This window comes from Bactrocera neohumeralis, chromosome 2, assembly GCF_024586455.1.
Source record: "Bactrocera neohumeralis isolate Rockhampton chromosome 2, APGP_CSIRO_Bneo_wtdbg2-racon-allhic-juicebox.fasta_v2, whole genome shotgun sequence".
Lineage (NCBI taxonomy): Eukaryota > Metazoa > Arthropoda > Insecta > Diptera > Tephritidae > Bactrocera > Bactrocera neohumeralis.
The window spans coordinates 88,058,686-88,086,615 of NC_065919.1; the positions used below are offsets into that span (position 1 = coordinate 88,058,686).

Below are 27,930 nucleotides of genomic sequence, written 5' to 3' on the forward strand. Positions count from 1 at the left end.
ACATATCGATCTGCGTTCAAACTGACGTCATGGGAGAATGTACGCCTAAAAATAGATCAAAGTATTGAGCATGTCGTAAATGTCTCACTTTATTATTGTTGAATTTACCTACCAGGAGTACAAGGCTTTATAACGGAGAGTAAGAGTTACGCCTGCAATGGTAGCATATTCATACTCCACAACAACAACAACATCGAAAAAAATTAATAAACTGGCGAGTGAATATCTTTGCACATTAAATTATACTCAAAATATAAACCATTAATAATAACGTTTAAGGGAATACTTACTACAAGTTAGACTTTATTTAAATTTTTTTAGAGTAAAAACGTTTGAAATTTTGAATATTTGAATTTTAATATTTACACTTTGATTGTATAAAAATTAAGTACAGATTGGGCAACGCAACCAAATAAATGTATATATCGATATAGATATACATATCATACCGATATATATATATAATATATATGTATATAACTCATTTTTAAATATATAGAACGGTGTGAATCGAGTGTGGAGGAATTTTGAATAAAACAGCTCCGCGGTAGGTATCTTGAATACCAACATCAACACTAACGGGATTACTGGTGAAGAAATGAAAAAAGCAAAGTAATTACAGTTCAAAATTATTGCTGATATTTGAATACCGGTTTAGGATGATGACGGCCACGCTTTCATCCGCTCTCAAAAAGGCCACCACATCCACATTATCATTTTTATTTTCAGCAGCAATGCGAACTGAACCTCCAGCTATGAATTTTGTGAAATGTCCCATCGTATAGAACAACGGTTGTTTGTAAACCTCAAGGTGATCTGATCAAAGCATATAGCAAATGTATTATTGAATATGTTAAGATATGTATTCGTAAAATTTAAATAAATATTACTTGTGGTGTTGGCAATCATTGGCGCATCGCCACCCTCATAGTCCAACAAAATGTTGCAGTTTATCGGTTTCGTTTTATTGGAATCGGTGTTGAGGTGTTTTAGTAAGGTTTGTGCGAATTTCTCACCACGCTCCCACGATCCAAAAATGGGATCGGAGTCCTCTAAATACTTCTCGCTTACGCCAAGCCCGAGAACGCGAATGAAATCGACGTTAATGCCGTGTTGCGTAAAGAAGGATCTACAAATTGAGAAGCATTCCATAAATTCGACAGAACACTTAAATGTTGATTTTTTCTCACTGATAGATATGTTTTCGCAACGTTCTTGGGAACATCTTTAAAATATTTTCTATTGAGTCGGAAATAGAACCAATAAAACCTTGAGTCTTCTGCCAGCGTTGCTCCCGGTCAACTTCTATCTCAATGCTCTCAGCAGCCGCTAAATGTTAAATAATTTATATAAAAGACGAAAACAATCACAAATAAAAGCAACTTACGAGCTTCCATAGATCTGGCGATGAGTTGATCGTAATCGAAAATATAATATTTTTTGTAAAGATTAAACTGGCCATGTGTCGTCGCGAAGCGCAGACCCGACTAGGAACCAAAAAAAATAGTTCAGGATATTAAATATTCCAACATATTAAGCCCAGTAGTGATCTAATTACCTTGGACGAAGAGACAACAGCAAAAACATATTCTTCGCTTGGCGTCGGATCATCCAAATAGTCACAATACTTAGAATTGCAAACACATACGAGTCCTGTGCTGTACTCTTTCAGCGCGCATGGCAGAGTCTCTTGATTGGAATGCGCTAAAGAGGTAATAATTCACAGTTTATACAAGATCAATTTAGCAGTAAATATATGTACATATGTATATATCCTTTAGATACTCACAAACAAGCATTCCAATCAAGCTGATGGCCAAGAAAAACCCAATAGAATTCGTATTCTTCGCCATTTGCTAGATAATACGCTGTGGAGTTAAGCGTCTGAGTTGCTTTTTATATATGCCTATCGCCCCCAACTGCCAATAGAAAAAGATTAAGTCTTATTTGTTTTGAACAAATTGGTTAACGTATGACTTTTTCTTAGATATGTTTTATAACTTTTTTGTTTTGCCTCTTGTACTCTACTGAGATAAGTAATAAAGTGCTAAAAAATTGTAACAAACTTATCTGAATGAATTGTTTTCGTTTTTTAATATTCGAGCACCGATAAAAGCACGGACTTATTTCAGCAAATTTTTTAGTCACAATCTCACTTATTATTCCAATCACGCTAGTTTCTCCATAACACACCGAGCTCTTACCACTTTCGCAGCACTATTTCTGAAGGCGAAAACTAAAATGTTTGTATATATGAACCAAATATGAAAGTACAACTACCCTAGAATGCCCTTCAAATGGTTGTTGTATAAATTAATTGATAACAGTAAATGTACTTAACTATTGAAGATTTACAACGGTCGAAGTGCCGCCTGAATTGGCGTTGCACCAACTTGCTGGTGAAGGCGATCAAATTATCATCTTCAGTTCACTCTCTGTATTTAAGTTCTGGTTTCAGAACAGCAACAACAAAGTTATATAATGTAATAAATATATAACACTTAGGAATATATGAGTAAAGTGGCATAATCCTGTTCTATATGAACTCCTGTTGTTTCATTTATACCAATTTTTTGTTCCATTCACTAAGTATCAAAATTCAACGATAGAGTTATTCATTCAACCGTAACTGCAGATTTTTCGCTCAAAGGCCTTAAGCGCAATTATTAAATAATAAATAAAAAAAGATTTCAGTAGCAGGCACGGCATGTTACCCCCTAACGTTATTTCAAATTAGCAATAAATTCCTTCACACACAGTGCCGATGTCATAAAAGTGTTTAAGTTATCAGCAACTTGTGTTTTTTATTGCCAATCTTTTTAGTCATAAGATAAGCATTTTCTATTTGTTATTTGTTATTATTGAAATGTTAACAAGTTTCTGGTATTTCTCTATTTATAGTTAAAGATTGCCAAAGCCGCAGGGTCGGCCCGAGACAATTTACCGCCCTAGACAAATGTCGAATTCTGCGGCCCTTCTAAGCCTACTTTGCCTTAACAAATAAATTAATAATTTTTAAATATGATTAAGATAATTTAAAAAAAAAACAAGCGTAGTGGATAAAACATACTGAAGAGGAGCAAAACTTTTCAAAAATCTAATTTTACTCAAAAAGTGTATTCCTAGGTATAGTAGATTGTACCGAACCTTCAGTGGCGTAGCTACAACTTCCGGCGACCGGGGCCAAGGATGTTCTGCCGTCCCCCTTTATCTACCTAACTACAAGTTTAATGAGGTGGTACGTACAAAAGTGAATTTTTACAAAATATCTTCGATATTAAGTATATAAAATTTAGGAACTAGAAGCCACGCAAATTCTGAAGTTCCAAAATTCGCACAATACGGTTTTTGAGGAAATTGATAGTAAATTTACAAGACATCTTATTAAAAGCCATAAAAACCCATTTTCGCCCTATATCTTGAAACAATTTGTAGCAATTTTTGCCCGAATTGGAGTTTTTAAATACAATTTTTGAAAATTTGGAGAAATAAAAGTATTTGTTACATTCAAAGCATAGGGTAACTGTGAGAGTGACACGTCGCTAGACAAAGCTAGAAAAGTGCATCTTTAAGCTCTATCACTATTTTTAAGAAATATATGTATAAGACAAATTCAAAGACTGAAGAGTATTCGAGTAAAAATTAATATTTTTCATTGTTATTCAGATTATTACATTGTGAGTGTACAACTCTCTATCTTTTATAATAAATTTTGTAAAAAAATTTGTTGAAGTATTTTTCTGAATATTAAAAAACAGCGAAGATGGTTTTGCCGCCCCCAAGACGTTGCGCCCGAGGCAACGGCCCCCTTATATTTGCTGTTTCCAAATTGTAGCTAGCCTCGTCTAGCTTCGGGATATTTTTTAGAGCTTATTTTTTTTACTTTTAAAATGCTTGATGAAAAGCGCTTAATATGTGAGTAAATATACCATGTTAAATATTTGAATATTTATGTATATTAGTCTTAAAATAGTTACATAGACTGTCTTTGGATTGCCAAACCTTGGATAGTAGTGATTCCACTAACAATTGGTAAAAACTATTTAATTACTCTAGATAAAGCACCATAGAAGCCAGCTTCTTCTTCTTTTTATTGGCGTAGACACCACTTACGCGGTTATAGCCGCGTTTACATCAGCGCGCCAGTCGTTCTTCATTTTTGCTCTTTGGCGCCAATTGGAGATTCCAAGTGTAGGCAGTTCCTTCTCCACCTGGTCCTTCCATTTGTCTCATTTCCTTATCCATTCTGGAGAAATTAGAACTAATGGGGCCGTTGTTGAGGCCAATGATATCGACGTAATCTTCGTAAAACAGCAGTTGTACACTCTTATAGAAGATTGTACCTTCCTTATTCAGATCTGAAGCTCGAATTATTTTCTCCAGGAGTAGATTGAAGAAGTCGTACGATAGGGAGTTGCCTTGTCTGAAACCTCGTTTGGTATCAAACGTCTCGGAGAAGTATAAGAATCGTTTCTGGGCACTCTCAAGTAAATGGCGCTCAGAGAACTTTCCTCACTGGCGTGAACTTCTGCACATGACTTCATCCTCCAGTCCAGCTAGTACCATAAATTTTGGTTGCTGGGGTTGCCTTATCATGAAAGTACATTCGGGTAGTAATTTATACAATACAAGCAACATTACTTCGTTTGTAATTTTAATTTCATATTTCTTAATTGTAATTATTATCTCCCGGAACATTCCGTTCGAAACGTGTTAACAAATCATCTTCATCCTCTTCATCATCTGTACTTAATTCAATTTCGAACATTAGTTTAACTTTCTCCTGGGATATATGCTCTAAGGCTTACGCTTGATGGTTGACTAGTTTTGAAACTCGCCATGGCTTCACACATATTCAATATAATGAAAACATAACTACAGAAGTTGTATAGAAAATTTTTGTTATATTTTAAAAATATAGTTATAGAAAACAAATCTGAAAGGACATTCTATTACTTTTTCTCAGGCAGTTAACAAAAAATTAACTTCTAATAATTTAGAGACAGGTTGAATTCGCAAAAATAATTATCTATTTAGAAATATTCGTCCAGAGGTAAAGACACTCCTGTTCAAAATTTAATAGAGCAATAAAGCAATAAGGTACCGTAAGTAGTCATATTTATGTGTGAAGACAAGTACATTATGAGTACCCATGGTGCAGTGCAATAAAGTGCATAGAAATGATTACTTCGATTTTTTGATAAGATGGTATGGAGATGATTATAATTTTAACGGATTAAGCATTGCTGGTGGGCTACGATTCGATTAGTAGGTGTGTTAAAGGCATTGGGGAAACAAGCAAACTTCCTCTTAATAAAAGCAATATCGAAATGAGAGATGCAAAAAGTTCTTTAAAGAGCTTACTTGCTCTATGCTTTTTAGCAGGTTTTGTGGGTGAGTATGGTATTTTATATACAAGTATTGCATATTGTATGAGGGTACCTGCAGAGTGAACGCTAATAGCTGCTTTCGTTTAACACTCATTAATTTTAGGTACGACATAGCGGATGTGAGATTCAGCGTTGAATTCCGTGCGTACTTTGCTATTATACTGGTACATGTTTGCTTTTTAATTTGGTCATTTTATTTGTGCTTATGGAAGTGAAAAAATACGTTGATCCCTAAGAAGAAGAGTATAGAGTACGGAATTCATCGATAAATACCAAAAGGGTTGAATGAATTTCACCATTTGTAAAAGATGTAAGACATTATCCGTAAAATATTCATGAATATACAATATTTTAGCTATTTGAACTTGAGTCGCCGCTGAAAAACGCCTTAAAAACTGTTTTCTCGCATTGATCAGCTTTGCGCTCTTCTTTGCGCTTATCTTTGGTTAGCATCCTCTCTGTGCTGTACACACATAGTTTTGACGCTTATTTTTCGCTTTCGTCAGCAATGCGTCGGCTCGGCTTTGAACGTCCATTCTGCAAACGCCCTAAGAGCATCTGAAAATTCACACATTACGTCAGAACTAATAGAAGATTGTAAAACTATCCCCGAGTTGCACCTCGAAAAAGCTGAATACCTTAACTAACCTAACTAATTAATTACTAATTAATTCTTTTGAAATATTTAATATTTTTAGTAGCACTAAATTCTAATCTCCCTGTTGAGTGACTCTCAATTAATTCATGAATTAATTTTGTTAAGATTATCTTCATCTCTAATAATTTCAGCACTATCAAGTCAAGCAAGCACTCCATGCGCATTGAGGGAATATCCAGCTGGTCTAGTTTGTGTTTGTAACGCCACCTATTGTGACTATTTAGAGAATCCATCACTGGAGAATGAAAATGAGTTTGTCATTGTCTCCTCTTCAAAGGTAAAATTTTGAAATTTCAAGTTTATAAATTCTTCAATGAAGGATTCAACAATTATTTTACATCACTGTGATAAACAAAATTATGTTTGCTGATTTTAATTTTTTATCGTTTACATATTATTTTATCAACTGAACTGAATCCACTCCAAAACAAAATACAATTCTTACAATTTGAAATATAATATGGTTACTCGGAGATGAAGCATTAATTCCTGTGACGACTTGTCTTATCAACATTTAATTTTTTCTGAAGAATATTTTTCGAGTATTGGTAGTTTCAAATAACTGTAACAAACTTCGTCTGTTGTTTTTTTCGTAATAGTCGTCAGACTATTACTATTTTTCTATACAAGCTAAGGCTAATTAACCAAAATAATCGAATCGTGTTACTGGTAAAAGGATATTTGTACAATTTGAAACTAATTTTCAGGGCGGTCTGCGTTTTGACACCACAAGCGGTACAATCAATGCTTCCGACTTTATTCAAGTTGTTGAGTACAATGAGAGTGTGGAGAAGGCCACTCAAGGGAAATTTGTGTTTGAGAAAGGTAAATAGAAACAAAATTTATATAAATAATTTAAGGTTTAAAATAAAAATTAATTTTTTTTTAAATAAAAACATTTTACAAAAATTTGTGGATTACCCCTAATTTCGGCAGCTCTTTAAAATAGAGAATCCTTCATATTAATTTGCTTTTACTTAATATTCTCTCAGCGGCTCCTCGTACGGTGACCATTCAAGTGGATCGTGAGAAGCATTTTCAAAACATCACAGGTTTCGGTGGTTCGTTTACCGGCGCCGTTAGTTACATTTTGGATAAATTGTCACAAGATATACAAGATCACATATATAAGTATGAACCCCCACCTAATATAATGTTTTTTAAATTTGTTGTAAAATTATGCCACAATTTATTTATCAGATCATTCTACTCCCCAAACGGTATTGGCTTCAATCTAATGCGCACGTCAATCGGTGGTTCTGACTTTGACCTGGCACCCTGGGCGTACAATGAACTGCCCGAAAACGATACTACCCTCAGCAATTTCACACAATTAGATTCACGTGATGAAAAGCGAATTGAACAAATTAAACGTTTGAAGTTGGTAACTAACGTGGAAAAATTGCGTATCAAAGCCGCTGCATGGAGTTCTCCACCATGGATGAAAAGCAACAATAAATGGACTGGAATGAGTCGCTTGAAGAAAGAATACTATCAGACGTGGGCTGATTATCATTTACGTTGGATTGAGCTTTGGGAAAAGGCCGGGCTACCCATTTGGGCCATATCAACCGGAAATGAGCCACTAAACGGTGTACTTTTTATGATATTTATAAAATTCATGAGTTTAGGTTGGACCCCAAGTAGCCAGGTAAATATCAAACGCTACGCGCTCTACACTCGAATTAAAACTTTCAAACATGTTCTACTGACAAATTTCTAATTTTGAGAACTCATGTTCTGAAATGTTGATCAGATTTTAGGAAATATTTAACACTTGTTTAATTAATAGGCTGTATGGGTATCTGACAATCTGGGCCCCACAATACGCTCCAAATACCAAGACTTGGTTATATTCGGAAATGATGATCAACGTTACACCTTCTCATTTTGGTTCAAAATGGTGAGTTTACACGCTAAACTTCATAAAACTTTTTTTATATGCAATGCTTACACATTTTTTGTTTACAGATGAAAGCCATGCGCTCCGATTCTGTGGATTATCTCACAGGGCTGTCGGTGCATTGGTATTGGGATGAAATCTTCGAGCCTGCTTTCATTGACGTCGCTCGCAAGGAGATGCCAGACAAAATTATGCTTGTTACTGAATCCTGTATCGGTGATAAGCCGTGGCAGTCGGCTGTACCCATTTTGGGTTCCTGGAAACGTGGTGAGAAGTTTGCACGCAATTTTCTGCAAAATCTTCAGCATGATTTCAATGGGTGGATCGATTGGAACATAGTTTTGGATGAACAGGGTGGACCGAATTATGTGAGCAATTTTGTCGATGCTCCGTCAATCGCCAATATGACAAGTAAAGTGTCTTTTCGTATCATTTTTGATGAATAGTGGTTTTTATTAAGTATAATTCACTTGCAGACCTCAACGAGTTTTACAAACAACCAATGTTCTACACAATGGGTCATTTCTCAAAGTTCATACCGGAAGGTTCAACTCGTATTGCGGCGGAGCGTACAAACGTCAATGTTGATACAGTTGCCTTTTTAAGACCGGATGGCAGCGTGGTTGTTGTAGTCTTCAATAGGTTCGTAGAATGCATCCATATGATACTGATATTGAATGTAGTGTAATGACGTTCTTTTTAACTTTCAGTGGTTATGCCAGCGTCAACGTTGAGGTTAGGGATAAAAAGCAAGGCTCAATTAAGATTAATATACCTCAGAAATCAATTCATACCATTCTTTATAATTGATCTTTTTTATATTTCTCATTTTTTATAAATAAACAAGTTATTAGTTAAAGATTATTTACATATACCCATGTATACATATACATACATATATAATTTTATGGAGAATATGTCGTTCAATTTTATATTAGAAAGTAGTATCTCGTGAAGTTAACTCGCGAGAAAGTTAAACCTTCGGTTAAGTTGACCGACGTTGAGCGTTCACGTTAACTCTAAAAAGTTAACTTTAGGTTGTTAGCATTTGGTTAACTTTTTTTGAAGACTCTAATTTGCTAAATTGCACCCTGGAATAGTTTTATACAAATAATGAATGGCTAGCAAGTTTTAAGAAAATATACCATATTCGCCACTTAAAAATAAATTCGGTTACAATTGTACTCTTTTTGAAAAAAGTCGAGCAAGAACGCGTTTCTTACCCAAAATATCTACCAAAATCACAGACTTTTTAACACTATCTTGCCGATTTTTAATATTTGTATTAGTTGAAGAGGTCGAAGGTCGTCCAGAAGGAGGCACGTCTTTAACGATCTCTCGGCTTCAAGGCTTTGTGCCACTCGTAAGCTAATGTTTTTGATAAAACTGAATCACCGTAAGCCTTTTCCAACATTCGCAATGGTTCCGCATACGAAATTTAGAAAAATCGCAACGCACTACTGAGTTTACAGTTTGTTTACACTGGTAGATCTCACACATATTTGGCATAGTATTAAGGGCAGTACTACCAACTTATCAAAATACATCTTTTTGAAATATCATTTACCCGACGAATTTAATTACTACTTCTGGGTGCTTTTTGTACACCTTGTATATCTATGCTAGCCTATGAACTTTTCAGCCCACCTATTATTGTATGCTCTTGGATATTTTATAAAAGCATAAGAATGTCTCAAATAGGATTTATTGACTGCCCAGATTAACTGCCGTTTTCATTCACTGTGAGCTGGATAAGCGAGTGTAAAGTCATGCGTGTGTGTTCGTAAAATCAAATTAAATTTTAAATTAACTTAAACTCGAGGCTTGTTAGTGCATACACAAACATATCGATCTGCGTTCAAACTGACGTCATGGGAGAATGTACGCCTAAAAATAGATCAAAGTATTGAGCATGTCGTAAATGTCTCTCTTTATTATTGTTGAATTTATCAACCAGGAGTACAAGGCTTTATAACGGAGATTAAGAGTTACACCTGTAATGAAAGCATATTTAAACCCAACCAACAACAACATAGGAAAAAAATTAATAAACTGGCGAGTGAATATCTTGGCACATTAAATTGTGCTCAAAATATAAACCAATAAGAGTATCGTTTAAGGGAACATTTACCCAAACTTACGTAGACTTTATTTCTATATTTATGTATGTAAAGAATTTTGAAATTTTTGGAATATTTGAGATTTAATACTTTTTCACTCAAAGGTCTTCAGCACAATTATTAAAAATGGATTTCAGCAGTAAACTCGGTAATGTTACCTCCTAACGTTTATTTCAAATTAGATTCCTCTACACTCAGTGCCGATGTCATAAAAGTGCTTAAGTTATCAGCAACTTGTGTTTTTATTGCCAATCTTTTCAGTCATAAGATAAGCATTTTCTACTTATTATTATAGAAATGTTAACAAGTTTCTGCTATTTCTTTATTTATAGTTAACGATTGCTAAAGCCGCAGGGCCACCCGAGACAATCTACCGTCCTAGACAAATTAACAGAGAAAGTTAATGTTTTTTTATACCCCGGGAAAGGGGCTGAAATGACTTATCTTCTCTTAAAATGTTTTAAGAATGTCATATATTTAAAAATTATTCTCTTTTTTTACTGAATCATGAAAAAAAAGGTTTACTGCAGATTCGTAAATTATTTTCGTTTAAAAATGTAAGTTTTTTTGTTAGTTTTTTTCTAAAATAGATAAAGGAACATTACAACAAACACTCCGTTCCCTTATTGTCGGTAGTTATCAATAATTAAATAATCTTAACTGGGGCCGGCCGCAGACTGTGATATCTATGGTTGTCATAGGTTCTAAATGTTTTATGTTCGAAACACTTCATTTAAGTAATAAAGTCATTTAATAATATTTGGTGTTTCCAAATTGTAGCTTGCCTTATATAGATGCGTGATTTTTTTAAAAGCCTCGACAAATTTTTCATTAAATAAAAATCAAACAATTTAAGTAACTTATTTCAACCGATCGTATCTTTGATCTATTGAAGTATTGCAGTATCGATAATGATAAAATAGAAATTGATTTAAACATTGAATTATCTTCCCCGCCTTAATAGAACTGTCTTTTCTGTTTTCTCAAGCGAAATGGTGCCGGCTCTGATTCGAACGTACATTACCACTCGTACACAAATATTTGGTATTTTGTGTGCAAATCAACGAATAGCAACATACACCAAACAATAACAAACAAAATTAACAATGTTGTTTATAATTTATATAATAGAATAAGAAAATATAAAACTATGACTTCTATATATTACATACAAATAAAATAAATGAAGTAATTTTGCCATAATATTAATGGCGTCAAACATTTTTAGAGTTCTATGAGTAATTGGAAATTTGCAAGTAAGCTTTGCGATCAATATCGGTTCGTTTATTGCCGGCAGCTGCACGGAAGTTTAATTGTTTTGATTAAATTTATGGAAACATGTAATTCGTTTTTTATTGCTTTTCTGATCAACTTTTAGAACGCTTAACTCCACTTTTCTCTTCGAATTGAAATGTTGAAATCTTGCATTTTTTTAAATGAAATTAATATGTGTGTAAATACACTATTTCAAACATGTAAATATAATACTTATATACTTAGGTCATATATAATTACACAGACTGTGTTTGGTTTACCAAACCCTGGAGAGTAGTGATTCGACGAACAATTGGTAAAAACTATTTACTTACTCTAGATCCATAGCAGCCAGCTAGTATCATAAATTTTGGTTGCTGGGGTTGCCTTATAATGAAGCTACGTTTGGGTAGTAATTAATACCAACATAACTTTGCTGAACTTATAAATTGCTATTTCTTAATTACAAATCTTATCTGCTGGTATGCGATGTGTGAAAACAAGCAGAGACGCCGCCGAAACATTCCGTTCGAAACATGTTCACTGAATACATCTGTACTTTATTCAAGTTCAAACATTAGTTTAACTTTCTACTGGAATATATTCTCTTAGGCTTACGCTTGATGGTTGACTAGTTTTAAAACTTGTTTTGACTTTATATTCGATATAATGAGCACATAACTACAGAAGTTCTACAGAAAAACTTTGTAAACAAAGTTATATTTTTCAACTCAAAAATATAGTCATGGAAGAGAAAACTGAAAGGACATTCAATTACTTTTACAGAATTTAAAATTACTAAAAAAACATTAACTACTTATTTAAAGGCAGGTTATACTCGCAAACCTTCTATTTAGAAAAATTCTACCAACATGTCAAAATGTTTAAGAGGTAAAAACACACCTGTTCAAAATGTAATAAACCAATAAAGCAATAAGGTACCGTAAATAGACATATGTATGTATGTGTGAACACAAGTACATTATGAGAACACATGGTTCAGTGCAATAAAGTACATAGTAATGATTACTTCGATTTTTTGATAAGATGGTGTGGAAATGATTATAATTTTAAGGGATTAAGCATTGGATTTGGGCTACGATTCGATTAGTAGGTGTGTTAAAGGCATTGCGGAAACAAGCAAACTTCCTCTTAATAAAAGCAATATCGAAATGAGGAATGCACAAGGTTCTTTAAAGAACTTACTTGCTCTATGCTTTTTAGCTGGTTTTGTAGGTGAGTTTTTTTATACTACTGTGATCAGATTGAAAGGTGAACTTTTAATTTATACTTCGCATAGTTTTCGGATCGGTAAATTTTTTATTCTGTAAGTTGGTAGTACAGTTAGTTACACCTATGCTAAATTACACGTCAAATATTTATTAGTTTTGGGATACGCGTCGTTTTGTGAGGCTCTAAAAGTGAATTCCTCGATTTTTACTATGTCTGAATTTATGGAACAAAGAAGTGCGATAATGCACCAATGAACTGCGTTGGTTATTCGTGATAATTTCGCCACATTTTCAACTAATATCGTGACGCAATCACCGCATTCCCCTGATTTACCTTCGTGTAACTTCTGGCTATTCAGCAAATTCACATGACCGCTCCGAGGACACCGCTTTGACTCAATTGAGGATATAAAAGCTGAATCGAAGAAGACTCTGATGGCCAACACGACGAGGATTTTTCCAAGTGCTATGATGACTGGGAAATTCGTTGGCATAAGTGCATTGCAGCCGAAGGGGATTACTTTGAAGAAGATGAAATTGATTAAATTCAACTTTCAACTTGATCACAGTAGTATTTTCCTTATTCGAGTCAAGTAAGTGAAGTGAAGAGCTTCACTTCATCTTCCTGTTGAGTGATCTCAATAAATTCATGAGTTAATTTTGTTAAGATTAACATCTCCTCTACTAATTTCAGCACTATCAAGTCAAACAAGCACTCCATGCGCATTGAGGGAATATCCAGCTGGTCTAGTTTGTGTTTGTAACGCCACCTATTGTGACTATTTAGAGAATCCATCACCGGAGAATGAAAATGAGTTTGTCATTGTCTCCTCTTCAAAGGTAAAATTTTAAAATTTTAATTTTATAAATTCTTTAATGAAGGATTCAACAATTATTTTACATCCCTGTGATAAACAAGGTTATGTTTGCCAAAACAAAATACAACGTTCTTATAGGTTCTTAAGGGCTCTTATATAAGTATATGGGAAAAATACTAAAATTAATAAATTGGATATATAATATGGTCATCGGAACTTTTTATCATTTTTAGTCGTCGACTTGTCTTATCAACATTTAATTTTGCTGAAGAATTTGTTCGAGAATCGTTAGTTTCAAATAACTGTAACACACTTCGTCTGTTGTTTTTTTCTTAATAATCGTCTGACTATAAGTATTTTTTCTACAAACTTAAGCCAATTAACCAAAATAATCGAATCGTGTTACTCGTAAAAGGATATTTGTACAATTTAAAACTAATTTTCAGGGCGGTCTGCGTTTTGACACCACAAGCGGTACAATCAATGCTTCCGACTTTATTCAAGTTGTTGACTACAATGAGAGTCTGGAGAATGCCACTCAAGGGAAAATTGTATTTGAGAAAGGTAAAAAAAACAAAATTTATACAAATAATTTAATGTTTAAAATAAAAATTAAATTTTTTAAAAATAAACATTTTGCAATTAACTTAATATTCTCTCAGCGGCGCCTCGTACGGTGACCATTCAAGTGGATCGTGAGAAGCATTTTCAAAACATCACAGGTTTCGGTGGTTCGTTTACCGGCGCCGTTAGTTATATTTTGGATAATTTGTCACAAGATGTACAAGACCATATATATAAGTATGAACTCCCACCTAATAATAATGAGTTGTAAAATTATGCCACAATTTATATATCAGATCATTCTACTCCCCACACGGTATTGGCTTCAATCTTATGCGCACATCAATTGGTGGTTCTGACTTTGAACTGGCCCCCTGGGCGTACAATGAACTGCCCGAAAACGATACTACCCTCAGCAATTTCACACAATTAGATTCACGTGACGAAAAGCGAATTGAACAAATTAAACGTTTGAAGCTGGTAACTAACGTGGAAAATTTGCGTATCAAAGCCGCTGCATGGAGTCCTCCACCATGGATGAAAAGCAACAATAAATGGACTGGAACGAGTCGCTTGAAGGAAGAATACTATCAGACGTGGGCTGATTATCATTTACGTTGGATTGAGCTTTGGGAAAAGGCCGGGCTACCCATTTGGGCCATATCGACCGGAAATGAACCATCAAACGGTGTAATTTTTATGTTTTTTGCAAAATTTATGAGTTTAGGTTGGACCCCAAGGAAACAGGTAAATAAAAAACGCTGCCTCTGTCGATCCGCTTATGGAATATAATAATATTATATGTACATACTAAGTTCGAATGAAAATTGTTACACTGACAAATTTCTAATTTTAAAAATTTGAGTTCTGAAAGTTTGATCAGATTTTAGGAAATACTTGTTTAATTAATAGGCTGTATGGGTATCTGACAATCTGGGCCCCACAATACGCTCCAAATACCAAGACTTGGTTATATTCGGAAATGATGATCAACGTTACACCTTCTCATTTTGGTTCAAAATGGTGAGTTTACACGCTAAACTTCATAAAACTTTTTTTATATGCAATGCTTACACATTTTTTGTTTACAGATGAAAGCCATGCGCTCCGATTCTGTGGACTATCTCACAGGGCTGTCGGTGCATTGGTATTGGGATGAAATCTTCGAGCCTGCTTTCATTGACGTCGCTCGCAAGGAGATGCCAGACAAAATTATGCTTGTTACTGAATCTTGTATCGGTGATAAGCCATGGCAGTCGGCTGTACCCATCTTGGGTTCCTGGAAACGTGGTGAGAAGTTTGCACGCAATTTTCTGCAAAATCTTCAGCACGATTTCAATGGTTGGATCGATTGGAACATAGTTTTGGATGAACAGGGTGGACCGAATTATGTGAGCAATTTTGTCGATGCTCCGTCAATTGCCAATATGACAAGTAAAGTGTCTTTTTGTATTATTTTTGATGAATAGTGGTTTTTATTAAGTATGATTCACTTGCAGGCCTCAACGAGTTTTACAAACAACCAATGTTCTACACAATGGGTCATTTCTCAAAGTTCATACCGGAAGGTTCAACTCGTATTGCGGCGGAGCGTACAAACGTCAATGTTGATACAGTTGCCTTTTTAAGACCGGATGGCAGCGTGGTTGTTGTAGTCTTCAATAGGTTCGTAGAATGCATCCATATGAGTCTGATATTGAATGTAGTGTAATGACGTTCTTTTTAACTTTCAGTGGTTACGCCAGCGTCAACGTTGAGGTTAGGGATAAAAAGCAAGGCTCAATTAAGATTAATATACCTCAGAAATCAATACATACCATTCTTTATAATTGATATTTTATATTTCTCATTTTTTATAAATAAACAAATTATTAGTTAAAGATTATTTACATATACATGTGTATATATATTTATAATTATATAGAGAATATGTCTTTCAAATATATGTTATACTATATAAGCTTACGGAAATTTCAATTAACGTTTTCGTGACTTAAAATATCGCGGAAAATTAGCTCAAACTATTAGATGTGCAGCATGTTGAGAATTTCCATATTCGTTAATTAATATTATTCAGAGCAATTTAGTCTTGTATAAATGCTCAGCGTGTGGAGTTGCCATGTACGTCTGTCTGTCTCTATTTATGCGAACTAGTCTTTCAGTTTTTGAGATTTCGATCTAAAACATTGCACACGCAATTTTCTCACTAAGCAACGGTTCGAAATTTCGAAACACTGATATCGGACCACTATAGAATATAGCTGCCATATAAACTAAATGATCACAATCAAGTTCTTGTATAGACAACTTTTTTATTTGATAAGATATCTTCGTTCCTCTTCCATTGATCGCGGCCCTTTGCCCCTTGCGCAGCCGTGGGTTACAATATATGTATACTATTATAAAGCAACGCCTTAATCTCCGAATAAATTTTAAGATCGCACCTATGGTATATTAGGCGTCATTCAAACTGACGGTTCAAATTCGAGAAAAATATATTTATTCAGAGGAATATTTTTTTAAGTATCCTTAATGGAACCCAAGCTCTGTTCCAAAATAAAAATTCAAAACCTTAACTGCTTAAAAATATTTAACGAATCAATCATTAGGATCGTTGGTCAAAAACATGAATGTAGATCATAAAAATTAGACAGAGTACAAGAATGATTTATTAAATATTGCTTAAAGCAGGACATAAATCGGTATTCCAGATTTCTTCGGAACAATGTGGAAAAATCCCAAAAACAACCATATTTGGTTAATAAGGAACTCACTGCTTGACGTCTGCGCTGAGCATATGTACATATATGCTCATATTATTTAAAAAACTATAATGAGGAATATAAGTGATGGGAGCGGATATCTTTCTATTCAACAAAAAAACCGAAGTCTGCCCAAATACTTTCCGGCAAGTTCTATGAATTAGCGCTAACATCTCTGTATGGAAATACATACACACGTCTAACTAAAAACTCCACAAAACTTTTTGCTTGATATTAATATAGTGTTCCTTTACTTTTTCCAAAATATCTTGTTTTATATCAGAATTATTAAGGAAATACCAAGAGCAAAATTTTAAAAAGTGGTTTGGTTTAAAGGGGTATTTTACTCTAGAAGCATGAATTTCAGGTAATTTTTAAAGTGTCGTAAAAAAAGGGCAATTAATATTTTTACTATCCATTTTTGTATGGTGTTTTTATTGATATCTTAAGAATACAGAAAAAAATTTTACTAAAAAATATTAAAAATTAAAATAATTAGAGGGCGGGAGAGACAGGTGTAAAAAAATGGCGCATCCTGGTGACATTGATCCTGACTCTCTTGGTAGTCTGAAAAAAAAATTGAAAGAAATTCTTTATCAGTAAGGATGCTGTATAGTCCCAATTTCAGGGAACACGAAAAACTTTTTTTTCAAAAATGGCGACTCCCTGAAAATAAAAATCATTTTTATGCTTTTTTTGAAATTCCTGAATTTTTTTAAAATATTAAAAACAAAAAATTTTGACACGATGCTGGTAGGAATGATAAAGGATTATATATAAAGAAGGCTCACACAAAATTTCAAGTAAATCGGTTGCGTAGAAATTGAGATAATGCCGGTAACGTGTGGAAAAAAGTAGTTTCGAGAAAAACGCGTTTAAAAAATTCTATACGGCCGAACCGGGCTAGGTACTGCGTCACTAAAGTAACTGTAGCTCTTAAAATAATTTTAATTTTTAAAAATCCTTTAGAGGATATGTTCTTAAGAGTCTAAAATTTAAATATATGAAAAAAAAATCGAATTTTTCAAAATTCTAGAGTAGAACAAGGAACAAGTTATCAATGTAAGAAAATTACACAGTTTAGGATTGATTAAAAAATAAATATTTAAAAACAAGCATTATGTGTGCAAAATTAGATTCAAGATGTGTTCTAACTTTCTCGCCATCAAAGTACTCGCCGTAAGTATTTTAGTCGTTAATTTTAAAAAGTATCGCCAGCGTAATGAAACGAATACGAATACCTGCGAACCATATTACTCTCCAGCACGAAAAAGGTTATCAAAACAAAAGCCATTAAAACAAATAAATATGGAAAAGTAAAGGTGAGCGAAGCGGAAAGTGAGTAAAATAACAATAACAAACGTAGAGATAATGAATTGATAAGCCAAAGTATAGCCGTCTGAGAGAGCTATGACGCCAGTAGGTATTGAATTGCGAACGAGTGTGGGTTGTACGAATCGCTTGTTCACAATTATTCAGAGATCTACGTTTTTCGAGTGAAGTCGTGTTTGCTCCGAAACTAATGAATTACATAAAAAGGGAAGGAAGTGTGAAAATGATTTATAAAATATTTTTTTTATTGGTCTTAAGTTTCAACTACGATACATTTACTGGTAAAAATATTTGATATGTAAAATGAAAGGTTTGATAGTGTAATTATTAAAGTGGTTTTGTAATTTCAGCTAACGCGAGCAGTGATTGTACACCCCGCCGGACCAAGTACGGCTTAGTGTGTGTTTGCACGGTGGATCACTGCGATTATTTGGAGAATCCCCAGCCCAGCTCAAACGAGCTTGTAGTAATTTCTTCAAGCAAGGTACCAGCCAATGTTTATATGAAATTAAAAGAAAATCTTAATTAATTTACTCTCCTTTACTCTCCCACTCTCTTATATTATGTAAAACTTTTATATTTCTTGTACACACCTACCAACCCCCTCGCAGGAAGGCCTACGCTTTGCTGTAAGTAAGTTAAGCTTTGGCGAAATCAATACAAAAACAAATACAGAGACAAGTTTAAATGAAAGCAACGTCGATTTCGAAAATTCAGCGGTGATCGTCGATAGTCGACAAACTTTTGCACAGCTTTTGATCGATACGGGCGAACGTAAGTTTTGCATTTAGAAATTCGTTTTTCCTTTTTTATTAAAGAGTGTTCATCACAGTTTTAACTTCCAGATTTACAGCGAACAGTCCACTTAAACTACGAGTGAATCGCTCAGTGGAATATCAAAAAATTACAGGCTTTGGTGGTGCATTCACCGGTACGGTTTCACATTTATTGGGACAATTGGATCAGAAGCTTCAAGATCACATTTATAAGTACGCTTCAATTATTTGAACAACTGACCTTTCTAAAGCTTTCGAAATAAATAATTTTAATATTACAATTTGCTTACTGTAGGTCATATTATCATAAGGATGGTATCGGCTTCAATATGCTACGCACCCCAATTGGTGGCTGTGATTTTGATCTTGCACCTTGGGCTTATAATGAGGAGCCTCGTGATGATCCCAAACTCTCAAATTTTCAAAAGTTAGATCCCCGCGATGAAATTAAAGTCCAACAAATGGAGCGTTTAAAGTCAGCATCCGATTTGGAAAACTTAAAAATCATGGCTGTGGCTTGGAGTTCGCCAACTTGGATGAAGACAAACGGACAGTGGTCAGGCATAGGATTGTTGAAGACTGAATATTATCAGGCTTGGGCTGATTATCATCTGCGGTGAGTTGAAATATTATATACACATAATATATATATTTATCTAAGGTTTCATCCAGGGTCATGGTAGTCATAAAAGTTAGTCCTTTATGTTGATGTTGTTATTGTAAGGGCAGAAAACATTCCTGAAGTAATTTCGACGAATGGTGCCAAGTTGACAGTCCTTGGACGGACTTTCGTAGGAATCTAAGGTTTCAGGAGGTTTAATTACCTTTTCCGCGGTTATGGTGATCATAATAGTTAGTCCTCAAGTAGGAACTCCTGAAGTAATTTCGAGGAATGGTGCCAAGTTGACAGTTCTTGGCCGGATAAAAGTTCGGGTTCGCTCCGATTATTTAGACCAGAGTGTCGTGGTAATCTAAGGTTTCAGAAGGTTAAATTACCTCTTTCGGGGTCATGTTAGTCATAAAAGTTAGTTCTTCATCTCAAAATCTGATTTAGAAATGCCCAAAAATCGAGTTAGTCCATTCTGCTTAAACGATTCAGATACATATACCTATAATTAAATATCCTAAAATGTTCGAAGAAAGGGTTGTTATGCTCAAACATTCATCATACCTGTAAACTTGGTTAAATATTCCTCTTTTTGCAGATTTATAGAGTTAATGGATGCTAAAAATATGCCGATATGGGCCATATCAACCGGTAATGAGCCGCTTAACGGAATCGCCTTTTTCTTTTTCGTCCACTTCATGAGCCTTGGTTGGATACCAAGGAACCAGGTACTTTTTAAACATTTATTCCAAAGACTAACATATACATACAATTTGTTGTAAATTGCACTCGTTTAGGCAGTTTGGCTGAATGACTTTCTTGGACCTACAATTCGAAAATCGAAATTCAAAAATGTTCTGATATTCGGAAATGACGATCAACGATATTCTTACCCTTCGTGGTTTATTCAAGTGAGTACGAGAATATAAAATGTTATTTTCAATCAAACTAGACTGAACAAGCTTCTCACGAACTGACTATAACAACGAATGTATGCACCAAACAATTTGTGAGAACTTTTATTTTATGAGTAACGTCCAAACTTTTGAAAGAGTACTCATCTCTTTGCTCATACACTCGTGTAAAACCGTCATCTATTCAGCTATAATCAATAGAAGTCGGACTGGATAAATATCGACACGTTTTCAACGGCGCTTGAACTTTCTTGTATAAAATAATGATGTTCGACCATAGTATTTTATCCATAATATCGCATCGTGACAAAATAATTAAGACCAGTAACTCTCCAGTCTTTTATTCACATATATACTTTGTTTATATTTTTAAACTAACACCTCACTGCTTTATTTCTGTTAAGATGAATCGCACTCGCCCAGGTGTTCTTAACTACCTGGACGGCTTAGCGGTACATTGGTATTGGGATGAAATGTTTGCACCCAATCTAGTAGATTTAACAGTTGCGCAGTTGCCGGGCAAAATTGTGCTGAACACTGAATCCTCAATAGGAGACAAGCCATGGCAAACCCATGGACCCGAACTTGGTTCGTGGGAACGCGGTGAACAGTACGCACGTGATATCTTGCACAACCTGCAACATTCCTACAATGGCTGGATCGATTGGAATATCGTTTTAGATGAGCAAGGTGGGCCGAATTACGTGAATAATTATGTGGACGCGGCTGTGATTGTGAATGCCACAAGTAAGTGCGAATATTTAAATGAACGTTTTTTTTTTCCAATTGAAATCTGATGTTTTCTTAACAGATCGCGCTGAGATATACAAACAGCCCATATTCTACGGCATGGGTCACTTTTCGAAATTCCTGCCCGAGGGTTCGGTGCGTATTGAGGCGAGAATGCTAAGCGTGGCTGTGGAGGTGGTTGCTTTCAAGCGGCCCGATCAACGCATCGCTGTGGTGCTGCTCAATAGGTATGTGTGTCATCGCATATTTAAGTATTAAAAGATGTCTACGTACTGTTAAGTGCTTAAAATTCGATTTATATAGCAGTGGGTGTGTTTGCCACGCGTCTTTGTGTTTATATTCGAACGCAATTTATATTCAAACGCATTTGTTGTTCGTTGTCAGTTGTTGCATTGCTACTTAACTCAATGTTAACACACTTTTATGACGAGTTTATTAAAATGCAATTAAGATGCGAAGCATTAACACAGACAAACATATATACATATGTATATACGCCTTAATATTCGGCGTACTTACATATGTGCGCCCTTGATATGTTGGCATGCCTCCATCTATAAGTGCATTCCCTTGTCATTAAATTGCAATATTTTCTTAAGAGTGCTCTATTAATATACATGGTATACATATATTTATGTATATACATATGTATGTTATATACGTAAATTAATATATGTACTATATACATATGTTCATACGAGTTTTCGGCAATTCAGTGGTGAAAGCGCTTCCTTCTGTTCACTTTGGTTCGGTTTGTTTTGAATAAAATATGAAGTAAAGCAAAATGAGCGAAGTGCCTAAAGACAGTATTACAAGAGCTTGTTTTCTTCAAAGTTTAACAAAAACTTGAATTCTTGCTTAAATTGTTTTCAATTTCAAATTCAGCGCGGAGATCTCAGACATCGAGAGAATACTAAACACTATTTGGTTGCTTTTTATTAAAAAAATAATGTTCGCAATTTAATATTTACATATCTTTGTGGTTTTTGTAATCAGTATTTTGTTGTTAAAAAGCTCCAGTGAAACTTTTGCTAAGTTGAGCATTAGTTTGCCACTTTTTGTTTTAGCCAAAAAAAAGGCCGCTGTATATTATTAATAGGTTTAAGTGCTACAAGACACGCATCTTGTCTATGCAGAAAATTTGCATTTTATTTATTAATACATTTTTATTTAAATTGCAGCGAAAGCCGTGCCGTCGATGTGCTGCTGACTGACAGTGTGCGCGGCGAGATAAAGATCAATATACCAGCGCATTCATGGCACACGATTGTCTATAATTAAGTGCGCACACAACTACACATACATACATACATGTATGCAAAACTACTTTTTAAACTAAATCATATTTCTAGACTACTTCGGGTTTTACACCAATTCGTTGAGCAAATACTATAAGTTAAAAACTTGACAAATAATTTTTGAAAATAAAATAAAATTAGTACTTAAAATTTTGCAGTTGCCTTGATCTTATTTCTTATTTTGTTGAACAAAAATGATACTTTACTTCTTATTTATAAAGATGGAAGAAGAATTTATAAGAAAGAGGATTCACATCATTTTATTTCAAACAACACACATACCCAGCGACTTTTTCTGTGCTCAGGTCTCCAGAGAATGGTGGGAGAAAAGAAAACGGCGAAAGTAAAATCTTTTTAAAGCCAAATTTTTGAAATGTTGAAAGATCGCTTTAACTAAAGTATATATTACTTGCTTTCTATCATCCGTGTGAAAGATAATTTGAAGAGATATGAAGATAAAAAGTGAGTCAAAAAATAAATGTTATTGATCAAGTTAAGAGTTTTTATTCCCATTTACAAGGTGTGTTCCAAAGTAAACAGGACTTAAAAAAAAAACAGAACAAATGGTTTTTTCGGCAAAATCAATTTATTTTATTCAAAATAGTCTCCTTCTGCTTCAATACAGCTTTTTGCACGGTCCAAAAGCATGTCGAACGCGTATTTAGCTCGTTGGCCGGTATGGCCGCCAGTACGCCGGTGCAAGCCTTTGGAATGGCCTCTACGTCTGCATAACACTTTCCTTTCATGAGCAAATGTATTTTTCCGAAAAGGAAGAAGTCGCACGGTGCCATATCAGGTGAATACGGGGAGTGGTTAATGGTTAAAATGTGATTTTTGGTCAAATAATCGTCCTTCGAATGTTGGATTCTGAGCAATTTTTGGTCTTCAGTCAATTTGTTCACACACCTTTCGTAAGACCAAATGTTCGGTCAAAATGCGATAAATATTGGATGTCAATGTTTTGGAGACATTCAATTCCATTTTCACGAATTTCAATGACGATTTCGGCTGATTTTTAATGAATTCACGCACAGTTTCGATGGAATTTCCGGTGATCGTCATTTATGTCCTCTTTGAAAACGTTGAAACCACTCGTGCACTCTGCTACGGGAAAGGCAATCATCAATGAAACGTTTCGGTAAAAGTTTTACCAATTTTAAAACAAAATTTAACGTTGACTCTTTGTTCGAAGCTTAATTTCGCAGCGATAACACAAACATACTGACACTTAAAACGCCATAACTTCACTTCCAATTAATGAAATATCATGAAATTCTCACTGGATAAAGATGACAGATTTTAACGCACCAGTCGACATATAGATGGCGTCAGATTCAAAAAGTCCTGCTTACTTTGGTACGCTTATCCATTGAATTTGAGTTCATTATCTAGCTGGAAGTTGAGGTCCATAACTACTTATTTAAACCGATATTTGCATTAACTTAAATAGACATAATATATTTCCGATTCACCCTTTCTATGCTTCTATATAAATATACATACACAAAATATTTGATTATTCATCAATATTTATTTTGTCGCGTTCAAAGTAGTCCCCACCAGATGTAATACACTTATGCCAACGATTTTTCCATTCCTCGTAAAATTTTTCATAAGCACTTTTTGGAATAACCTTCAGCTCCTTCAGCGAATTTAGTAGCGGCAATTACAGTTTAAGGAATAAGAAAAAATCACACGAAACCAAATCTGGTAAATCGTTGGTTGATCGGTGGTATACATTGCGTTTTTGGCTTTAAATTCGGTCACAGTCGTGGCTTGATGCGATGGTGCATTGTCCTTGTGTAAAATCCATGAATTGTTTTTCCACAATTTAGACCGTTTTCGAAGGATGTACTCACAGAAACGCCTCAATACGGCCGAATAGAAATCCTTATTGATTGTCCGTTCCTCCGAAGTACATAAATCCATAATGCACCACATTACCAATACCTTGATTTTTGAGCGCCTTTGTCGTAATTTTTGTTTGGTTTCGGCTCGTTTTTTCCCTCTATTCCGATGATTATTGACTTTTTTGCGTATCAAACCCATAAACCTATGTCTCATCGGCAGTTCTAATGTTCTCTATCTGGGACGGTATTCTTTAAAAAAAAAAATCCGCTTTATCGGGACGAATCGACCAAAAACACGTTTAATACCCAAAATATACACCAAAATCATTCGAACAGCCATCTTGCCATCTCTTTAACACTTACTTGACGACTTTTAAACACCATATCCTTCTTTTTTTTAATATTTTTATCAGTTGGAGAAGTCGAAGATCGTCGAGAACGAGACATGTCTTCAACGATCTTGTCTTTGAAGGCTTCGTACCAATCGCAGGCTTGTGGTTTTGATAAAACATAATCGCCATAAGCATAATATTCGCAACGATTCCGCATACGAAATTTAGTTAGAAATTTTAGACAAATGCTTTGTTCGATATTTTTATCCACTGAGGTGTACTGACTTAAGCAGCTGCTGCAATCAAACGGATTGACTGAACGCGCTCATATGTAGTTGCCATAGTAATTAAGTACAATCCTACCAACTTAGCAAAACATATTTTTGAAATATCATTTACCCCGAAAATTTAATTACAATTTCCAGAGGTTTTTTTCACAATGTATATCTGCAACTTGGTATGCATTTAAGCTTTGCGGTATGTTTCCATTTCGCCTAAAATAAGCTTCTGAATAATTTTCATTACAGCATAATGAATGTAGCGTGTTTTATTGCATTCCATCCAAGAATGCGCATAAAATGCACACCATTAAGGTCGAATTCCACAGCAAGCTTTAAATTCATTTTTATTATCCAAATATTTATGCGCAAAAGTTTACACCCATAAGCACTATAATTATACAACTAAACTTACACCAAATAATTTATTAAGCTATGAAGGCCTATCACACAGGATATCAAAGAGCGAAGACGCCGCAGAGAAAGATACAGTAAAAAATATATGGAGATTTTATGGTTGAAGGAAATGCATTATTTATTGCACATTTTTCAAAAAAAAAACGAAAAACGCTTCGCTCCGCTGGCAGTTGTCGCTCAACTTAATCCTTCTTGGCACACACCGAGCGTGAGATGTTTTAACGATCGCTGCATTGTCACTACTCGGCGCGGTGACGCCTTGATCGTCAAACACCCACAGAAATGAGATAGAATAGTGGAAATTCATAATTTCGTCTTTTCCGCTGCTTCCGTAACGCTTAATTATTTTTCATTGTAAACAGACGAAAGCATTTTTCATACTTACATCACATACAAACATGTTCGTAGTGGGGACCTTTTGCTATTCGCTCCCAACGGTTGTAGGTGCATATTTTTGTTGTTGCCTTGGTTCTCGTCGTTGATATGAATTATCTGTAATATGACGTTTTTCGTTACGCAAAATTTAAAATGTTAAACAAATTTCCGTCACCGCATCTCTATGTATGAATTACATTGGCGTTGTTGTTCTCCCTCATCAATTGAAGCGATCATTTTGAATGACACTCATTCCGCCGCTTTGCTAAGCGAAATGAGCTATACACTCCTTCGGGTACGAGTGTTCTTTCATATACATATACATATGTAGACATGTGTATACTTGTATGTACATATATGTAAGTGTATGCACACTCGCAGAATGACTTACTTTGGATGTCATTGCCTTTGTAACTAAAAATACGAGTACTTCCTTTTTCCCTATTTTCGCATATCCCGACGGAGGATATGTTGTTGAGAGTAGTTTTCAAATGCTATTTGGCTCATGAGTTATTTAATCCGTGTTTTTAAAGTCATACTTACAAATGACATTAAATACTTCCAGTTACAATAATGTTGTGTGCACTGTTATCGATATGCGAAGTGCTCCTTTGAGACGTGCGGCAGCTGTCAACTCTGTGTCACTTTTCCGATTACAACATTTTTCTTCGTAACGGAATCTATCTGAGTTAGCACGTGATTTTACTTCGCTTGTGTAATAAGGAAGTGATAATTAATTTAATGGGAATTCAGTTCCACCGAACTTTCAGATCGGATCGGAATCCAAGAAATTTTAAATATATGTACATATACTACACTGACCGACATATTCGGCATAAGGTTTATTAGAAAAAGAAATCATTATATGTAGTACTTGCATATGAGAGTTGGGTTAGTATCGAACCGATTTATCTATTTTGCCCAATACCAAATACTAAAAAACCAATCATATACAGTAAAGTCAGCAGGATGTTCGAAAATCCTGATATTAGTTTTATTGGGGCTAGGCCAAGTTTTCGCTCAAAGTAATCTATTTTAGGCACAAAGGTACACTATTATGAACAAAAAACGTTCGCTCATTTGCATTGAGATAATTCACATATTGGTCGATATATACAAAGACACCCGGAAGTTCGAAAATTCTTATGTTAGATATATGGGGGCTCCGGTAAGTACTGATCCAATAGAACCCATTTTTGATAAGGAAAGGATTCTAAATTTCAATTATATATCTCACACATTGACCGATATTTTAGTTATGGATGTATTGCACCGTTATATGAATAACCCCGATAATTCACCGATTTATTCCAATTTCACACTTTCGGTAAGAGTTCTTATAATATTCGTGCTGAGCGAATTTGGTTATTGTAGCTTTATTGGCTTAGAAAATATGTCCGCTCACAGGTGCCCCTTATTACCGCGATCTCCTGTGCCAAATTGGAGTTTTATAGCTTAATTTAGTCTTTAGTTGGCCCTTTATAGGTTTTCGGTTAATGGCGTTTTGTGCGCGTGGCAGTGCCGCGCTTACGCTCATCTACGATCTCGTAATTGGTTTTTTGTTCTAAGGAACCCGCATACCAACTTTCATCAAGATATCTCAATTTTTATTCAAATTACAGCTAGCACGGGCGGACCGCCGACAGGCAGATAGTCACCCGGATTTCAACTCTTCTCATTGTCCTGATCATTTGTATATATGTACATCACCCTATATCTATCTCGCATAATTTTACGTGATACCTACAACCGTGAACCAAACTATAATACTCTGTAGCCACAGGTTGCAAGAGTATAAAAATACTTCACGTCAAGGAGTTTAAAGGAAAATATTTCAAAAACTCACCAGTGGCGCGGGGGCGGGGCTTTAGGACACCCACTTATATGTTCTTTTGGAAAACTGATTCTTCTTCTGAAGGTAAACAAACTTCTTAAGATCCAATGGTCAATTTAACCGAAACTCATCTGTATGTGTGCTCGTTCATCCGTTTCTTACGAGTTGCACGGTGTGCATGTGTTAGCTTCCGCGCTAGTTCCCTCAATGTATTGGACTTTCGGTAGTCGCGACTTCCTGGGGATTCTTATAACCTTCTGGCAGCAATAATATAGTTATATTGCATGGTTTAAATAGAATTCTTAGTCAGTAAAAACGAAGTGCAACTGATAGCACTTCAATTCGTTTACCAAATCCAAATTTTGGACCATTTATGCGCCATTTAGGAACGTCACTACTGAAAAATTCTTAAACTTTTACAGCCACTTAAATGTTGTGTCACATCTGATTAGCGCACTAATGTGCT

General features: G+C 34.9%; 4 protein-coding genes across 10 annotated transcripts; 3 read left to right on the plus strand and 1 right to left on the minus strand.

Annotated features, from left to right (window-relative positions):
- Positions 1-376: 376 nt before the first annotated feature.
- On the minus strand, positions 377-27,925 carry LOC126757353 (lysosomal acid glucosylceramidase-like). Of its 6 annotated transcripts, none has more exons than XM_050471228.1 (9): positions 27,627-27,925; positions 27,477-27,539; positions 1,790-1,919; positions 1,559-1,704; positions 1,388-1,487; positions 1,191-1,329; positions 891-1,129; positions 651-816; positions 377-587 (listed from the first exon to the last, which is right to left on the minus strand). In XM_050471228.1, the coding sequence occupies exons 3-9, from the start codon at positions 1,851-1,853 to the stop codon at positions 488-490; spliced, it is 954 nt and encodes a 317-aa protein (XP_050327185.1). In that variant the 5' UTR covers positions 1,854-1,919; positions 27,477-27,539; positions 27,627-27,925; the 3' UTR covers positions 377-487. The 6 variants fall into 6 exon arrangements, with proteins under 6 accessions (XP_050327185.1, XP_050327159.1, XP_050327177.1 ...); XM_050471202.1 differs by having other exon boundaries at positions 27,477-27,542; XM_050471220.1 differs by having other exon boundaries at positions 27,477-27,718; positions 27,815-27,924.
- LOC126757340 (lysosomal acid glucosylceramidase-like) lies at positions 5,299-15,834 on the plus strand. 2 transcript variants are annotated; one of them, XM_050471165.1, is made up of 10 exons: positions 5,299-5,346; positions 12,514-12,561; positions 13,252-13,397; positions 13,822-13,939; positions 14,038-14,176; positions 14,236-14,686; positions 14,852-14,962; positions 15,031-15,373; positions 15,439-15,604; positions 15,673-15,834. In XM_050471165.1, exons 1-10 carry the CDS (start codon positions 5,331-5,333, stop codon positions 15,770-15,772), a joined length of 1,638 nt encoding a protein of 545 aa, XP_050327122.1. In that variant the 5' UTR covers positions 5,299-5,330; the 3' UTR covers positions 15,773-15,834. The 2 variants fall into 2 exon arrangements, with proteins under 2 accessions (XP_050327122.1, XP_050327113.1); XM_050471156.1 differs by lacking the exon at positions 5,299-5,346 and having other exon boundaries at positions 12,436-12,561.
- LOC126757346 (lysosomal acid glucosylceramidase-like) lies at positions 5,320-8,823 on the plus strand. The gene is made up of 9 exons (XM_050471180.1): positions 5,320-5,394; positions 6,180-6,325; positions 6,756-6,873; positions 7,041-7,179; positions 7,249-7,699; positions 7,841-7,951; positions 8,020-8,362; positions 8,428-8,593; positions 8,662-8,823. The coding sequence occupies exons 1-9, from the start codon at positions 5,331-5,333 to the stop codon at positions 8,759-8,761; spliced, it is 1,638 nt and encodes a 545-aa protein (XP_050327137.1). The 5' UTR covers positions 5,320-5,330; the 3' UTR covers positions 8,762-8,823.
- LOC126757333 (lysosomal acid glucosylceramidase-like) lies at positions 18,136-22,535 on the plus strand. Its single transcript, XM_050471143.1, has 10 exons — positions 18,136-18,314; positions 18,384-18,517; positions 18,645-18,807; positions 18,866-19,022; positions 19,105-19,425; positions 20,015-20,144; positions 20,214-20,327; positions 20,735-21,077; positions 21,142-21,307; positions 22,262-22,535. The coding sequence occupies exons 1-10, from the start codon at positions 18,224-18,226 to the stop codon at positions 22,359-22,361; spliced, it is 1,719 nt and encodes a 572-aa protein (XP_050327100.1). The 5' UTR covers positions 18,136-18,223; the 3' UTR covers positions 22,362-22,535.
- Positions 27,926-27,930: the final 5 nt, after the last annotated feature.

Coding starts and splice junctions, on each gene's coding strand:
- LOC126757353 (XM_050471228.1), bottom strand. CDS start 1,853: ATGGCGAAGAATACGAATTCTATTGGGTTTTTCTTGGCCATCAGCTTG. Junction 1,488..1,558: donor CTGTTGTCTCTTCGTCCAAG/GTAATTAGATCA, acceptor TTTGGTTCCTAG/TCGGGTCTGCGCTTCGCGAC. Junction 1,130..1,190: donor TTGCGAAAACATATCTATCA/GTGAGAAAAAAT, acceptor CTCAATTTGTAG/ATCCTTCTTTACGCAACACG.
- LOC126757340 (XM_050471165.1), top strand. Junction 13,940..14,037: donor GAAAATTGTATTTGAGAAAG/GTAAAAAAAACA, acceptor ATATTCTCTCAG/CGGCGCCTCGTACGGTGACC. Junction 14,687..14,851: donor GTTGGACCCCAAGGAAACAG/GTAAATAAAAAA, acceptor TTTAATTAATAG/GCTGTATGGGTATCTGACAA.
- LOC126757346 (XM_050471180.1), top strand. CDS start 5,331: ATGAGAGATGCAAAAAGTTCTTTAAAGAGCTTACTTGCTCTATGCTTT. Junction 8,363..8,427: donor GTCAATCGCCAATATGACAA/GTAAAGTGTCTT, acceptor ATTCACTTGCAG/ACCTCAACGAGTTTTACAAA. Junction 8,594..8,661: donor GTTGTTGTAGTCTTCAATAG/GTTCGTAGAATG, acceptor TTTAACTTTCAG/TGGTTATGCCAGCGTCAACG.
- LOC126757333 (XM_050471143.1), top strand. CDS start 18,224: ATGAATTACATAAAAAGGGAAGGAAGTGTGAAAATGATTTATAAAATA. Junction 18,315..18,383: donor CAACTACGATACATTTACTG/GTAAAAATATTT, acceptor TTGTAATTTCAG/CTAACGCGAGCAGTGATTGT. Junction 18,808..18,865: donor TTTGATCGATACGGGCGAAC/GTAAGTTTTGCA, acceptor TGTTCATCACAG/TTTTAACTTCCAGATTTACA.